Genomic DNA, 15,784 nt, shown 5'->3' on the forward strand with positions numbered 1-15,784 from the left:
CCCATGGTTGCCACCATCCCCAGGGTCCCCATCCCCAGGGTCCCCATCCCCAGGGTCCCCATCTCCCATGGTTGCCACCATCCCCAGGGTCCCCATCTCCAGGGTCCCCATCTCCAGGGTCCCCATCTCCCATGGTTGCCACCATCCCCAGGGTCCCCATCTCCAGGGTCCCCATCTCCAGGGTCCCCATCTCCCATGGTTGCCACCATCCCCAGGGTCCCCATCTCCAGGGTCCCCATCCCCAGGGTCCCCATCTCCCATGGTTGCCACCATCTCCAGGGTCCCCATCTCCAGGGTCCCCATCCCCAGGGTCCCCATCTCCCATGGTTGCCACCATCTCCAGGGTCCCCATCTCCAGGGTCCCCATCCCCAGGGTCCCCATCTCCCATGGTTGCCACCATCTCCAGGGTCCCCATCTCCAGGGTCCCCATCCCCAGGGTCCCCATCTCCCATGGTTGCCACCATCTCCAGGGTCCCCATCTCCAGGGTCCCCATCTCCAGGGTCCCCATCCCCAGGGTCCCCATCTCCCATGGTTGCCACCATCTCCAGGGTCCCCATCTCCAGGGTCCCCATCCCCAGGGTCCCCATCTCCCATGGTTGCCACCATCCCCAGGGTCCCCATCTCCAGGGTCCCCATCCCCAGGGTCCCCATCTCCCATGGTTGCCACCATCTCCAGGGTCCCCATCTCCAGGGTCCCCATCCCCAGGGTCCCCATCTCCCATGGTTGCCACCATCCCCAGGGTCCCCATCTCCAGGGTCCCCATCTCCAGGGTCCCCATCTCCCATGGTTGCCACCATCCCCAGGGTCCCCATCTCCAGGGTCCCCATCCCCAGGGTCCCCATCTCCCATGGTTGCCACCATCCCCAGGGTCCCCATCTCCCATGGTTGCCACCATCCCCAGGGTCCCCATCTCCCATGGTTGCCACCATCCCCAGGGTCCCCATCTCCCATGGTTGCCACCATCTCCAGGGTCCCCATCTCCAGGGTCCCCATCTCCAGGGTCCCCATCTCCAGGGTCCCCATCTCCAGGGTTCCCATCCCCAGGGTCCCCATCTCCCATGGTTGCCACCATCTCCAGGGTCCCCATCTCCAGGGTCCCCATCTCCAGGGTCCCCATCTCCAGGGTCCCCATCCCCAGGGTCCCCATCTCCCATGGTTGCCACCATCCCCAGGGTCCCCATCTCCCATGGTTGCCACCATCTCCAGGGTCCCCATCTCCAGGGTCCCCATCCCCAGGGTCCCCATCTCCCATGGTTGCCACCATCTCCAGGGTCCCCGTCCCCAGGGTCCCCATCTCCCATGGTTGCCACCATCCCCAGGGTCCCCATCTCCCATGGTTGCCACCATCTCCAGGGTCCCCATCTCCAGGGTCCCCATCCCCAAGGGTCCCCATGGCCCCACCAGCCACTGGGACCCCCCAAAACCCTGTGCCCCCGCCCATCCCCAGTGTCCCCAGTGTCCCCCGTGCCACCCTGCCCATGCTCACCTGTGGCCAGCTGCAGCACCAGGCAGGTAGCCAGGAGGGCCGGGCAGGACGGTGCCGCCATGGGGACGGTGACGGGGCTGGGGCCCTCGGTGGCAGCCTGCAGCCGGGGCGGGGGGGAGGGGGCGGGGCTGGCACCCCCGGCTCCGTGTCCTCGTCCCTCGCCCCCCGCGCCACCGCCTCCGTGTCCCGTCAGCCATGGGCCCGAGTCTGCCACCCCCAGGTCCCCGTCGCTGCCCCCCACCCCTGTCCCCATCTCCAGGTCCCCATCCCTGTCCCCATCCCTGTCCCCATCCCTGTCCCCATCCCTGCACCCATCTCCAGGTCCCCATCTCCAGCTCCCCATCCCTGCACCCATCTCCAGCTCCCCATCCCTGTCCCCATCCCTGCACCCATCTCCAGGTCCCCATCTCCAGCTCCCCATCCCTGTCCCCATCCCTGTCCCCATCTCCAGGTCCCCATCCCTGTCCCCATCTCCAGGTCCCCATCCCTGTCCCCATCCCTGTCCCCATCCCTGCCCCCATCCCTGTCCCCATCTCCAGGTCCCCATCCCTGTCCCCATCCCTGGGTCCCCATCCCTGTCCCCATCCCTGTCCCCATCTCCAGCTCCCCATCCCTGTCCCCATCCCTGTCCCCATCCCTGTCCCCATCTCCAGCTCCCCATCCCTGTCCCCATCCCTGTCCCCATCCCTGTCCCCATCCCTGTCCCCATCTCCAGCTCCCCATCCCTGTCCCCATCCCTGTCCCCATCCCTGTCCCCATCTCCAGGTCCCCATCCCTGTCCCCATCCCTGTCCCCAACTCCAGGTCCCCATCCCTGTCCCCATCCCTGTCCCCACCCCTGGGTCCCCATCTCCGGGTCTCCATTTCCACGTCCCCATCCCTGTCCCCATCTCCACGTCCCCATCCCCTGGGTCCCCATCTCCACGTCCCCAACTCCAGGTCCCCATCCCTGTCCCCATCCCTGTCCCCATCTCCAGGTCCCCATCCCTGTCCCCAACTCCAGGTCCCCATCCCTGTCCCCATCCCTGCCCCCATCCCTGTCCCCATCTCCACGTCCCCATCCCCTGGGTCCCCATCTCCAGGTCCCCATCCCTGTCCCCATCTCCAGGTCCCCATCTCCAGGTCCCCATCTCCACGTCCCCATCTCCACGTCCCCACCCCTGTCCCCGTGCCCAGGACCCCCGTGCCAGGTGACCACGCTCCTGTCCCCACCCCTGGGACCCTGCGCTTGGGTGCCGTGCCCCTGTCCCCACCCCTGGGTCCCCACCCCTGGGTCCCCACCCCTGTCCCCATCTGTGGGTCCCCGTCCCTGGGGTCCCTGTCCCTGTCCCCACCCATGGGTGCCCATCCCGGGGGTCCCCAACCCCAGCACCCCAAGCTCGGGTCCCCACGCCCCTGTCCCCACCCCTGGGTCCCCTTCCCCTGGGTCCCCACCCCTGTCCCCACCCGTGGGTCCCCGTCCCTGGGGTCCCTGTCCCTGTCCCCACCCCTGGGTGCCCATCCCGGGGGTCCCCAACCCCAGCACCCCAAGCTTAGCTCCCCATGCCCCTGTCCCCACCCCTGGGTCCCCACCCCTGGGTCCCCTTCCCCTGGGTCCCCTTCCCTTGGGATCCAATCCCCGCCCCCATCCCTGTCCCAATCCCTGTCCCCATCCCTGGGGTCCCCTTCCCCTGGGTCCCCACCCCTGTCCCCACCCGTGGGACCCCATCCCTGGGGTCCCCTTCCCCTGGGTCCCCACCCCTGTCCCCATCTGTGGGTCCCCGTCCCTGGGGTCCCTGTCCCTGTCCCCACCCATGGGTGCCCATCCCGGGGGTCCCCAACCCCAGCACCCCAAGCTCGGGTCCCCACCCCTGTCCCCACCTGTGGGTCCCCACCCCGGGTCCCCTTCCCCTGGGTCCCCCCCCCCGTCCCCACCCCTGGGCCCCCCCCCCAGGCCCCCATATTTGGGTCCCCCTCTCCCCAGGGCGTCCCCGGGGGGTCCCCATCCCGGGTGGTCTCACCGGCCTCGGTGGCGGGGAGGGGGGGTTGGGGGGGTGGGCCAGGCCCCAGCGATTTGGGGGGGCGGGGGGGGGGGGGGGCGAGGCGCCCCACGCCAGGCCGGCACCGCTCCTGCGGGACAGCCGTGTCCCCCGTGCCCCCCCCCAAAGTCCCCCTGTGCCCCCCCCCCCCCGCCATGGGGTCTGCAGGGGTGGGGGGGTCCCGCCTGTGGGGGTGGGGACCATATGGCACCCCCCCGCTGCCCCCCCCCCCCCCCCGCCAGACGCTGGTGTCCCCCCCCTCCCCCCCCCTAATTAGCCGCGGGTAATTAGGGCAGAGGGAGGGGGAGGGGGGGTCTCCCCATCTGTCACCCCCCCCCCGCCATGGTGGGGGTCCCCAAACTGCCCCCCCCCCCCCCCCCCCCCCCCGCCTCCGGGAGAGGACCCAGGCATCCGGACACCCCCCACCCCCCCAGCCCCGGGACCCCTCCCCGAGCCCCCCCGCGCCCCCCGGGGCCCCCCCGCCCCCCCCGGCCCCCCCGCCCCCCCCCGTACCTGCCCGCGGCGCCCCCGGCGCTGCTGCCCGGACCGGGCCGGGAACGGGGGGGGATGGGGGGATCAGCGGGGGCGGCGGCGGCTGAGCCGCGGCGGGGGGGCCCCGGGCTGCCTGTACTGCTCTGCCTGTACTGCTCTGCCTGTACTGCTCTGCCTGTACCGCCTGTACTGCCTGTACTGCTCTGCCTGTACTGCTCTGCCTGTACCCGGGCTGCCTGTACCGCCTCTACCGCCTGTACTGCCTGTACTGCTCTGCCTGTACTGCTCTGCCTGTACCCGGGCTGCCTGTACCGCCTCTACCGCCTGTACTGCCTGTACTGCTCTGCCTGTACTGCTCTGCCTGTACCCGGGCTGCCTGTACCGCCTCTACCGCCTGTACTGCCTGTACTGCTCTGCCTGTACTGCTCTGCCTGTACCCGGGCTGCCTGTACCGCCTCTACCGCCTGTACTGCCTGTACTGCTCTGCCTGTACCCGGGCTGCCTGTACCGCCTCTACCGCCTGTACTGCCTGTACTGCTCTGCCTGTACTGCTCTGCCTGTACTGCTCTGCCTGTACCGCCTGTACCACCTGTACTGCCTGTGCCGCTCTGCCTGTACCGCCTCTACCGCCTGTACTGCTCTGCCTGTACCCGGGCTGCCTGTACCCGGGCTGCCTGTACCGCCTATACCACCTGTACTGCCTGTGCCGCTCTGCCTGTACCGCCTCTACCACCTGTACTGCCTGTACTGCTCTGCCTGTACTGCTCTGCCTGTACTGGTACTGCTCTGCCTGTACCGCCTGTACCACCTGTACTGCCTGTGCCGCTCTGCCTGTACCGCCTCTACCGCCTGTACTGCCTGTACTGCTCTGCCTGTACTGCTCTGCCTGTACCCGGGCTGCCTGTACCGCCTGTACCACCTGTACTGCCTGTGCCGCTCTGCCTGTACCGCCTCTACCGCCTGTACTGCCTGTACTGCTCTGCCTGTACCCGGGCTGCCTGTACTGCTCTGCCTGTACTGCTCTGCCTGTACCCGGGCTGCCTGTACCCGGGCTGCCTGTACCCGGGCTGCCTGTACCGCCTCTACCCGCCTGTACTGCCTGTACTGCTCTGCCTGCACCCAGGCTGCCTGTGCCGCCCTGTGCCGCCTGTACTGCCTGTGCTGCCCCTGTACCGCCTGTACCGCCTGTACCACCTGTACCGCCTGTGCCGCTCTGCCTGTACCACCTGTACCACCTGTACCACCTGTACCGCCTGTGCCGCCTGTGCCGCCTGTACTGCCTGTGCTGCCTGTACCGCCTGTACCACCTGTGCCGCTCTGCCTGTACCACCTGTACCGCCTGTACTGCCTGTACTGCTCTGCCTGTACCCGGGCTGCCTGTACCGCCTGTGCTGCCTGTACTGCCTGTACCCGCCTGTGCCGCCTGTACCGCCTGTGCCGCCTGTGCCGCCTGTGCCACTCTGCCTGTACCACCTGTACTGCCTGTACTGCCTGTACTGCTCTGCCTGCACCACTTGTACCACCTGTACTGCTCTGCCTGTACTGCTCTGCCTGTACCACCTGTGCTGCCTGTACTGCCCTGCCTGTACCACCTGTACCACCTGTACTGCTCTGCCTGTACCACCTGTGCTGCCTCTGTTGCCTGTGCTGCCTGTACTGCCCTGCCTTGCACTGCCTGCCCTGCCCTACCTGTGCTGCCTGCTCTCCCTGTGCTGCCTGTGCTGCCTGTGCTGCCTGTGCTGCCTGCTCTCCCTGTGCTGCCTGCTCTCCCTGTGCTGCCTGCTCTCCCTGTGCTGCCTGTGCTGCCTGCTCTCCCTGTGCTGCCTGCTCTCCCTGTGCTGCCTGTGCTGCCTGTGCTGCCTGTGCTGCCTGCTCTCCCTGTGCTGCCTGTGCTGCCTGTGCTGCCTGCTCTCCCTGTGCTGCCTGCTCTCCCTGTGCTGCCTGCTCTCCCTGTGCTGCCTGTGCTGCCTGCCCTACCTGTGCTGCCTGCTCTCCTGTGCTGCCTGTGCTGCCTGTGCTGCCTGTGCTGCCTGCTCTCCCTGTGCTGCCTGCTCTCCCTGTGCTGCCTGCTCTCCCTGTGCTGCCTGTGCTGCCTGCTCTCCCTGTGCTGCCTGCTCTCCCTGTGCTGCCTGTGCTGCCTGTGCTGCCTGTGCTGCCTGTGCTGCCTGCTCTCCCTGTGCTGCCTGTGCTGCCTGTGCTGCCTGTGCTGCCTGTGCTGCCTGTGCTGCCTGCTCTCCCTGTGCTGCCTGTGCTGCCTGTGCTGCCTGTGCTGCCTGTGCTGCCTGCTCTCCCTGTGCTGCCTGTGCTGCCTGTGCTGCCTGTGCTGCCTGTGCTGCCTGCCTCTCCCTGTGCTGCCTGTGCTGCCTGTGCTGCCTGTGCTGCCTGCTCTCCCTGTGCTGCCTGTGCTGCCTGTGCTGCCTGCTCTCCCTGTGCTGCCTGCTCTCCCTGTGCTGCCTGTGCTGCCTGTGCTGCCTGCCCTCCCTGGGGTATTGCCTGCTTGCCCTGCCTGAACAACCTGCCTGCACCACCTGCGCTGCCTGCGGAGCCTCAGCTGCCTGCACTGCCTGGGAGTATCGCCTGCCTGCCCTGCCTGCGCTGCCTGCCCTGCCTGCGCTGCCTGTGCTGCCTGCGCTGCCTGCCCTGCCTGCCCTGCCTGCCCTGCCTGCGCTGCCTGCGCTGCCTGTGCTGCTGGTGCTGCTGGTGCTGCCTGTCCTGCCCTGCCTGCACTGCCTGTGCTGCCTGCACTGCTGCTGCTGCCTGCACTGTCTGCACTGCCTGTGCTGCCTGTGCTGCTGGTGCTGCCTGTGCTGCCTGTGCTGCCCTGCCTGCCCTGCCTGCCCTGCCTGCCCTGCCTGCGCTGCCTGCGCTGCCTGTGCTGCTGGTGCTGCTGGTGCTGCCTGTCCTGCCCTGCCTGCGCTGCCTGTGCTGCCTGTGCTGCCTGTGCTGCCTGTGCTGCCCTGCCTGCGCTGCCTGCACCACCGCCCTGCCTGCAACTGCCTGTGCTGCCTGCACTGCCTGTGCTGCCTGTGCTGCCTGCACTACCTGCACTACCTGCACCACCACCCTGCCTGCAACTGCCTGCGCTGCCTGTGCTGCCTGCGCTGCCTGTGCTGCCTGTGCTGCCTGCCCTACCTGTGCTGCCTGTGCTGCCTGTGCTGCCTGTGCTGCCTGCACTACCTGCACCACCACCCTGCCTGCAACTGCCTGCGCTGCCCGCACAACCTGCACTGCTGGGTTGTGTGCGCTGCCTGCACCGCCTGCGCTGCCTGCGCTGCCTGCCCTGCCTGCGCTGCCTGTGCTGCCTGCGCTGCCTGCCCTGCCTGCCCTGCCTGCGCTGCCTGCCCTGCCTGCGCTGCCTGCACTGCCTGCACTGCCTGCGCTGCCTGTGCTGCCTGCGCTGCCTGCCCTGCCTGCGCTGCCTGCCCTGCCTGCCCTGCCTGCGCTGCCTGCACTGCCTGCCCTGCCTGTGCTGCCTGCACTGCCTGAGCTGCCTGCGCTGCCTGCACTGCCTTCACTGCCTGCACTGCCTGCCCTGCCTGCGCTGCCTGCGCTGCCTTCACTGCCTGCCCTGCCTGCACTGCCTGCGCTGCCCGCACCACTGCCCTGCCTGCACAAGGCCCTCTGCATGTGGCGGCCCCAGCCCTACCCACCCTCACCCTGTGCACGCTCGTGTGCACGCCCGGTGCGTGTGCAAGGGTCGGGGTGCGAGCACCCTGTGCACGCCCGGTGCGTGTGCAAGGGCCAGGATCAGGGCGCGAGCACCCTGTGTACGCTCATGGTGGGTGTGCAAGGGCCAGGGTCGGGGTGCGAGGATCCCATGCACACCCAGGTGGGTGTGCAAGGGCTGGGTCGGGGCGCAAGCACCCTGTGCAAGGGCCGGGGTCGGGGCGCAAGCACCCTGTGCACGCCCAGTGGGTGTGCAAGGGCCGGGGTCAGGGTGTGAGCACCCTGTGCAAGGGCTGGGGTCGGGGTGCAAGCACCCTGTGCACACTCACAGTGGGTGTGCAAGGGCTGGGGTCAGGATGTGAGCACCCTGTGCACACTCACGGTGGGTGTGCAAGGGCCAGGGTCGGGGCGCGAGCACCCTGTGCACGCCCATGGTGGGTGTGCAAGGGGCCTGGGGTCGGGGCGCGAGCACCCTGTGCACACTCAGGTGGGCGTGCAAGGGCCGGGGTCGTGGCGCGGGCACCCTGTGCACACTCAGGTGGGTGTGCAAGGGCCGGGGTCGTGGCGCGAGCACCCTGTGCACACTCAGGTGGGTGTGCAAGGGCCCGGGTCGGGGCGCGAGCACCCTGTGCACACTCAGGTGGGTGTGCAAGGGCCGGGGTCGTGGCGCGGGCACCCTGTGCACGCCCATGGTGGGCGTGCAAGGGCGGGGGTCGTGGTGCGGGCACCCTGTGCACACTCAGGTGGGCGTGCAAGGGCCGGGGGTCGTGGCGCGGGCACCCTGTGCACGCCCATGGTGGGCGTGCAAGGGCCGGGGTCGGGACGCGAGCACCCTGTGCACACTCAGGTGGGTGTGCAAGGGCCGGGGTCGTGGCGCGGGCACCCTGCGCACGCTCGGGCGGGCGTGCAAGGGCGTGCGTGGGCGCAGCCGGGCGCTGAGCCGCCCTAAGCCGCTCTGGGGACAAAGAGGATCAACAGGGCCGCCCGCGGGGCCGGGCGGGGGCACCCCCAGCCCCTCCCCGGGCACACGCGTGTGCCCCGCGTGTGCACGCGCAAAGGCGCGGGCACGCGTGTGGCGTGCGCGCCTGCGTGTGCACACGCGTGTGCGGGCGTGCGGCTGGGGGCACCCTGAGGTCTGGGGGCCCCGCCCGGCCCCGCCCCCCCAATACCGGGGGGGCACCCAGCACCCCGGGGTTTTGGGGCGCCCCCCCCCCAGATCCCCAGGACCGGAGGGACCCAGCACCCCAACATGGGGGGTCCCCATTGGACCCAGCACCCCAACATGGGGGGTCCTATCAGACCCAGCACCCCAAGATGGGGCCCCCCCATTGGTCCCCAGCACCCCAAGATGGGGGGTCCCCACCCAGACCCACACCCCAGCACCCCAACATGGGGGGGCCCCATGGATCCCAGCACCCCAACTTTGGGGTCCCCATCAGTCCCAGCACCCCAACATGGGGGTCCCCACCCAGACCCGCACCCCAGCACTGCAGGAACCCAGCACCCCCAACATGGGGGGTCCCCATTGAGCCCAGCACCCCAACATGGGGGGTCCCCATCGATCCAGCACCCCAACATGGGGGTGCCCCATTGAGCCCAGCACCCCAACTTTGGGGTCCCCATCAGTCCCAGCACCCCAACATGGGGGGTCCCCATTGAGCCCAGCACCCCAACATGGGGGGGTCCCCACCCCAGACCCGCACCCCAGCACTGCAGGGACCCAGCACCCCAACATGGGGGGTCCCCATCGATCCAGCACCCCAACATGGGGGGTGCCCCATGGATCCCAGCACCCCAACATGGGGGGGGTCCCCACCCAGACCCACACCCCCTCACTGGAGGGACCCCCGCACCCCAAGTTGGGGGGCAGGGACTCGGGGTCCCATGCCCCATAGCGTGTCCCCGTGCCCCATAGCGTGTCCCTGTGCCCCATAGTGTCCCCCCCGCGTCCCCATGTCATGGCCTGCCCCCCCCCCCCGTGCCCCATAGCGTGTCCCTGTGCCCCATAGCGTGTCCCTGTGCCCCACAGTGTCCCCCCACGTCCCCATGTCATGGCCTGCCCCCCCCCCCCCCGTGCCCCATAGCGTGTCCCTGTGCCCCATAGAGTGTCCCCATGCCACATCCCTGTCCCCCCTGTGCCCCATAGCGTGTCCCTCTGCCCCATAGCGTGTCCCCCCCATGCCCCACAGCATGTGCCCATGCCATGGCCTGTCCCCTCCGTGCCCCATAGCGTGTCCCTGTGCCCCACAGCATGTCCCTGTGCCCCATAGTGTGTTACCCCCCATGCCCCATAGCATGTCCCTGTGCCCCATAGCGTGTTACCCCCCGTGCCCCATAGTGTGTCCCTGTGCCCCATAGTGTGTTACCCCCCTGTGCCCCATAGTGTGTCCCCCCTGTGCCCCATAGCGTGTTACCCCCCATGCCCCATAGCGTGTTACCCCCCATGCCCCATAGCGTCTCCCCGTGCCCCATAGCATGTTACCCCCCCATGCCCCATAGTGTGTCCCCCTGTGCCCCATAGCGTGTTACCCCCCATGCCCCATAGTGTGTCCCCCCTGTGCCCCATAGCGTGTTACCCCCCATGCCCCATAGTGTGTCCCCGTGCCCCATAGCGTGTTACCCCCCATGCCCCATAGTGTGTCCCCCCTGTGCCCCATAGCGTGTTACCCCCCATGCCCCATAGTGTGTCCCCCCTGTGCCCCATAGCGTGTTACCCCCCATGCCCCATAGTGTGTCCCCGTGCCCCATAGCGTGTTACCCCCCATGCCCCATAGTGTGTCCCCGTGCCCCATAGCGTGTTACCCCCCATGCCCCATAGTGTGTCCCCGTGCCCCATAGCGTGTTACCCCCCATGCCCCATAGTGTGTCCCCGTGCCCCATAGCGTGTTACCCCCCCATGCCCCATAGTGTGTCCCCGTGCCCCATAGCGTGTTACCCCCCATGCCCCCATAGTGTTACCCCCCGTGCCCCATAGCGTGTCCCTGTGCCCCATAGCGTGTTACCCCCCGTGCCCCATAGTGTGTCCCCGTGCCCCATAGCGTGTTACCCCCCATGCCCCATAGTGTGTCCCCGTGCCCCATAGCGTGTTACCCCCCCATGCCCCATAGTGTGTCCCCGTGCCCCATAGCGTGTTACCCCCCATGCCCCATAGTGTTACCCCCCGTGCCCCATAGCGTGTCCCTGTGCCCCATAGCGTGTTACCCCCCGTGCCCCATAGCGTGTTACCCCCCGTGCCCCATAGCGTGTCCCCGTGTCCCATAGCGTGTTACCCCCCATGCCCCATAGCGTCTCCCCGTGCCCCATAGCGTGTTACCCCCCGTGCCCCATAGCGTGTCCCCGTGCCCCATAGCGTGTTACCCCCCCGTGCCCCATAGCGTGTTACCCCCCATGCCCCATAGTGTGTCCCCCCGTGCCCCATAGCGTGTTACCCCCCATGCCCCATAGCGTGTCCCCGTGCCCCATAGCGTGTTACCCCCCATGCCCCATAGCGTGTCCCCCGTGCCCCATAGCGTGTTACCCCCCGTGCCCCATAGCGTGTCCCCGTGCCCCCTCCGCCCCCCTCTCCGGACCACGCTGAGCCCCCCCCCAGCCCCACGGCGCGACCCACAGAGCAGAGCAGGCGGCAAGCGGTGCCAGCGCGTCTTTGGGGGGGGGGGGGGGGCACACAGAGACATTTGGGGACCCCGGGGGGGGGACACCAGACCCCCTCCCCCCCCCCGCAGGGTGCCGAGGGCCCCGGGCAGGATGCGGAAGGATCTGGAAGGATCCGGGAGCGTCGGGGTGGCGGCACTTCCCCCTCCAGCGCCCGTCACGGGGCGGCTGAGCAAGTGTCACGGGGGGCACCCACGGACCCCCCCGCGGCACCCCCGGGGTGGGGCAGGGACCCCAGGGGGGGCTGGGGACCACCAGCAGCACCCCAGGGTGGGGCAGGGACCCCCAGGATGGGACAGGGACCCCCAGGAACACCCCAGGGTGGGGCAGGGACCCTCAGGATGGGACAGGGACCCCCCAGCAGCACCCTAGGGTGGGACAGGGACCCCCAAGGGGGGGCTGGGGACCCTCAGGATGGGACAGGGACCCCCAGCAGCACCCTAGGGTGGGGTGGGCACCCCCGGGGCGGGTCGCGTGTGAGTTACTTTTTGGGGGGTGGGTTGGGGGGGCGGCAGGGGGGTCCTTAGCGCAGGTCGTCGGGGCTGAAGACGCCGCGGGCGCGGCGCAGCACCGAGTCCTTGCCCGGGTCGTAGGGGTGCTCCTTGGAGGGGATCTCCAGGACAGGGACCCCCACCAGCACCCCAGGGTGGGACAGGGACCCTCAGGATGGGACAGGGACCCTCAGGATGGGACAGGGACCCCCAGCAGCACCCTAGGTGGGACAGGGACCCTCAGGATGGGACAGGGTCCCCCAAGGGTGGGCTGGGGACCCTTAGGATGGGACAGGGACCCCCAGCATCACCCTAGGGTGGGACAGGGACCCCCAAGGGTGGGCTGGGGACCCTTAGGGTGCGACAGGGACCCCCAGCATCACCCTAGGGTGGGACAGGGACCCCCAAGAGTGGGCTGGGGACCCTCAGGATGGGACAGGGACCCCCAGCAGCACCCCAGGGTGGGACAGGGACCCCCAAGGGTGGGCTGGGGACCCTCAGGATGGGACAGGGACCCCCAGCAGCACCCTAGGGTGGGACAGGACCCCCAAGGGTGGGCTGGGGACCCTCAGGATGGGACAGGGACCCCCAAGGGTGGGCTGGGGACCCTTAGGGATGGGACAGGGACCCTCAGCAGCACCCTGGGGTGGGATCTGGACCCCCAAGGGTGGGCTGGGGACCCTCAGCATGGGACAGGGACCCCCAGCATCACCCTAGGGTGGGGCAGGGACCCTCAGGATGGGACAGGGACCCCCAGCATCACCCTAGGATGGGACAGGGACCCCCAAGGGGGGGCTGGGGACCCTTAGGGTGGGACAGGGACCCCCAGCATCACCCTAGGGTGGGACAGGGACCCCCAAGGGTGGGCTGGGGACCCTCAGGATGGGACAGGGACCCCCAAGGGTGGGCTGGGGACCCTCAGGATGGGACAGGGACCCTCAGCAGCACCCCAGGGTGGGACAGGGACCCCCAAGGGTGGGCTGGGAACCCTTAGGATGGGACAGGGACCCCCAGCAGCACCCTAGGGTGGGACAGGGACCCCCCAAGGGTGGGCTGGGGACCCTTAGGGTGCGACAGGGACCCCCACCATCACCCTAGGGTGGGACAGGGACCCTCAGCAGCACCCTGGGGTGGGATCTGGACCCCCAAGGGTGGGCTGGGGACCCTCAGCATGGGACAGGGACCCCCAGCAGCACCCTAGGGTGGGGCAGGGACCCTCAGGATGGGACAGGGACCCCCAGCAGCACCCTAGGGTGGGACAGGGACCCTCAGGATGGGACAGGGACCCCCAGCAGCACCCTAGGGTGGGACAGGGACCCTCAGGATGGGACAGGGACCCTCAGCAGCACCCTGGGGTGGGATCTGGACCCCCAAGGGTGGGCTGGGGACCCTCAGCATGGGACAGGGACCCCCAGCATCACCCTAGGGTGGGGCAGGGACCCTCAGGATGGGACAGGGACCCTCAGCAGCACCCTAGGGTGGGATCTGGACCCCCAAGGGTGGGCTGGGGACCCTCAGGATGGGACAGGGACCCCCAGCTTCACCCTAGAGTGGGGTGGGCACCCCCGGGGCGGGTCGCGTGTGGGTTACTTTTTGGGGGGTGGGTTGGGGGGGCGGCAGGGGGGTCCTTAGCGCAGGTCGTCGGGGCTGAAGACGCCGCGGGCGCGGCGCAGCACCGAGTCCTTGCCCGGGTCGTAGGGGTGCACCTTGGAGGGGATCTCCAGCACGGCGGGCAGGGGCCCGGGCGTGGGCCTCCACGGCGTGCCGGATCAGCTCCGCCAGGCACTGGCTGATCAGGATGATCCCGATGTCTCCTGGGGGGGCACACGGGGGGTGGGGGGACGCTCGCACCACGGGGGGCCTGCCGGCACACACCGATACGCAGACACCCCCCCCCCAGGGGCCCGGGAGCCCCCCAGCACCCACCCATCCATAGACCCCCCCCCAGCACCCACTGATCCATAGACCCCCCCCAGGGGCCCCGGGAGCCCCCCAGCACCCACTGATCCATAGACCCCCCCCCCAGCACCCACTGATCTGCAGACCCCCCCCAGGGGCCCCGGGAGCCCCCCAGCACCCACCCATCCATAGACCCCCCCCCAGCACCCACTGATCCATAGACCCCCCCCCAGCACCCACCCATCCATAGACCCCCCCCCAGCACCCACTGATCCATAGACCCCCCCAGCACCCACCCATCCATAGACCCCCCCCCCCAGCACCCACTGATCCATAGACCCCCCCCCAGCACCCACCCATCCATAGACCCCCCCCCAGCACCCACTGATCCATAGACCCCCCCCAGCACCCACCCATCCATAGACCCCCCCCCCAGCACCCACCCATCCATAGACCCCCCCCCCAGCACCCACCCATCCATAGACCCCCCCCCAGCCCCCACCCATCCATAGACCCCCCCCCAATCCCCCAGGATCTCCCCAAACCCCCCAACCCACACTCACCCCCATGATCCCCCCCTCACCCCCAGCCCCCCTCCCCTGACCCCCAGGCCTCCCCTCACCCCCAAATCCCCCCTCCCTCACCCCCAGGCCCCCCCCCTCACCCCCAGACCCCCCTCCTCACCCCCAGACCCCCTCCCCTCACCCCTGGTCCCCCCCCTCACCCCCATGACCACTCCCCTCACCCCCAGGCCCCCTCCCCTCACCCCCAGCCCCCCTCCCTCACCCCCAGGCCCCCCCCTCACCCCCAGAGCCCCCTCCTCACCCCCAGACCCCCTCCCCTCACCCCCTGGTCCCCCCCCCTCACCCCCATGACCACTCCCCTCACCCCCAGGCCCCCCCCCTCACCCCCAGGCCCCCTCCCCTCACCCTAGGCCTCCCCTCACCCCCAGGCCCCCCCCCCTCACCCCCAGGCCCCCTCCCCTCACCCTAGGCCTCCCCTCACCCCCAAATCCCCCCCCCCTCACCCCCAGGCCCCCTCCCCTCACCCCCAGGCCCCCCTCCCCTCACCCCCAGGCCCCCCTCCCCTCACCCCCAGGCCTCCCCTCACCCCCAAATCCCCCCCCCCTCACCCCCAGGCCCCCTCCCCTCACCCCCAAATCCCCCCCACCTCACCCCCAGGCCCCCTCCCCTCACCCCCAAATCCCCCCCCCCCTCACCCCCAGGCCCCCTCCCCTCACCCCAGGTCCCCCCCCTCACCCCAGACCCCCTCCCCTCACCCCCTGGTCCCCCCCCTCACCCCTATGACCACTCCCCTCACCCCCAGGCCCCCCCCCCCTCACCCCCAGGCCCCCTCCCCCTCACCCCAGGTCCCCCCCCTCACCCCCAGACCCCCCTCCTCACCCCCAGACCCCTCCCCTCACCCCCTGGTCCCCCCCCTCACCCCTATGACCAGTCCCCTCACCCCCAGGCCCCCTCCCCTCACCCCCAGGCCCCCCCCTCCTCACCCCCAGGCCCCCCCTCACCCCCAGACCCCCCCCCCTCACCCCTATGCCCTCCCTCACCCTCAGCCCCCCCCCAGGCCCCCCCCTCACCCCCTCTCACCGCCATGATCCCCTCACCCCCCTCACCCCCCCCCCCCCCCGCACCGGAAGGCCTCCTCGATCTCGGCCAGGCTGGTCTCCTTCTCCACCACCAGGAAGTTGGGCCGGCGGTGCTTGTCCAGCTCGCCCACGCCGCCCAGCAGGAAGCCGGTCACCGTGTCCTCGTCGCCCAGCACGGCGATCAGCTTGCCGCGCCCCGACATGGCCGCCGCCGGCCCCGCGCGCAGGCGCCGCCTCCGCCCCGCCCACACAGGCCCCGTGACCCGGGCCTGGCCACGCCCCCCGCGCTGCACACGCCCCCGCCGCGCTGCACACGCCCCCCGCCGCGCTGCACACGCCCCCCGCCCCGCTGGCCGCGCCCCCCGCTGGCCACGCCCCCCGCGCTGCCCACGCCCCCGCCGCGCTGGCCCCTCCCCCCCGCCAGGCTCCTTCAGCCCCCGCCCCGCTGGCCACGCCCCCCCCGCTGCCCACGCCCC

General features: G+C 70.3%; 1 protein-coding gene across 1 annotated transcript; it reads right to left on the reverse strand.

The window, feature by feature from the left end:
• Positions 1-13,434: 13,434 nt before the first annotated feature.
• LOC142597005 (V-type proton ATPase subunit F-like) lies at positions 13,435-15,511 on the reverse strand. The gene is given in 3 exon segments (XM_075727450.1): positions 13,435-13,542; positions 13,544-13,667; positions 15,354-15,511. Coding segments are annotated over 3 exon segments (390 nt in total).
• Positions 15,512-15,784: the final 273 nt, after the last annotated feature.

Source organism: Pelecanus crispus, unplaced genomic scaffold, assembly GCF_030463565.1.
Source record: "Pelecanus crispus isolate bPelCri1 unplaced genomic scaffold, bPelCri1.pri SCAFFOLD_340, whole genome shotgun sequence".
Classification (NCBI taxonomy): domain Eukaryota; kingdom Metazoa; phylum Chordata; class Aves; order Pelecaniformes; family Pelecanidae; genus Pelecanus; species Pelecanus crispus.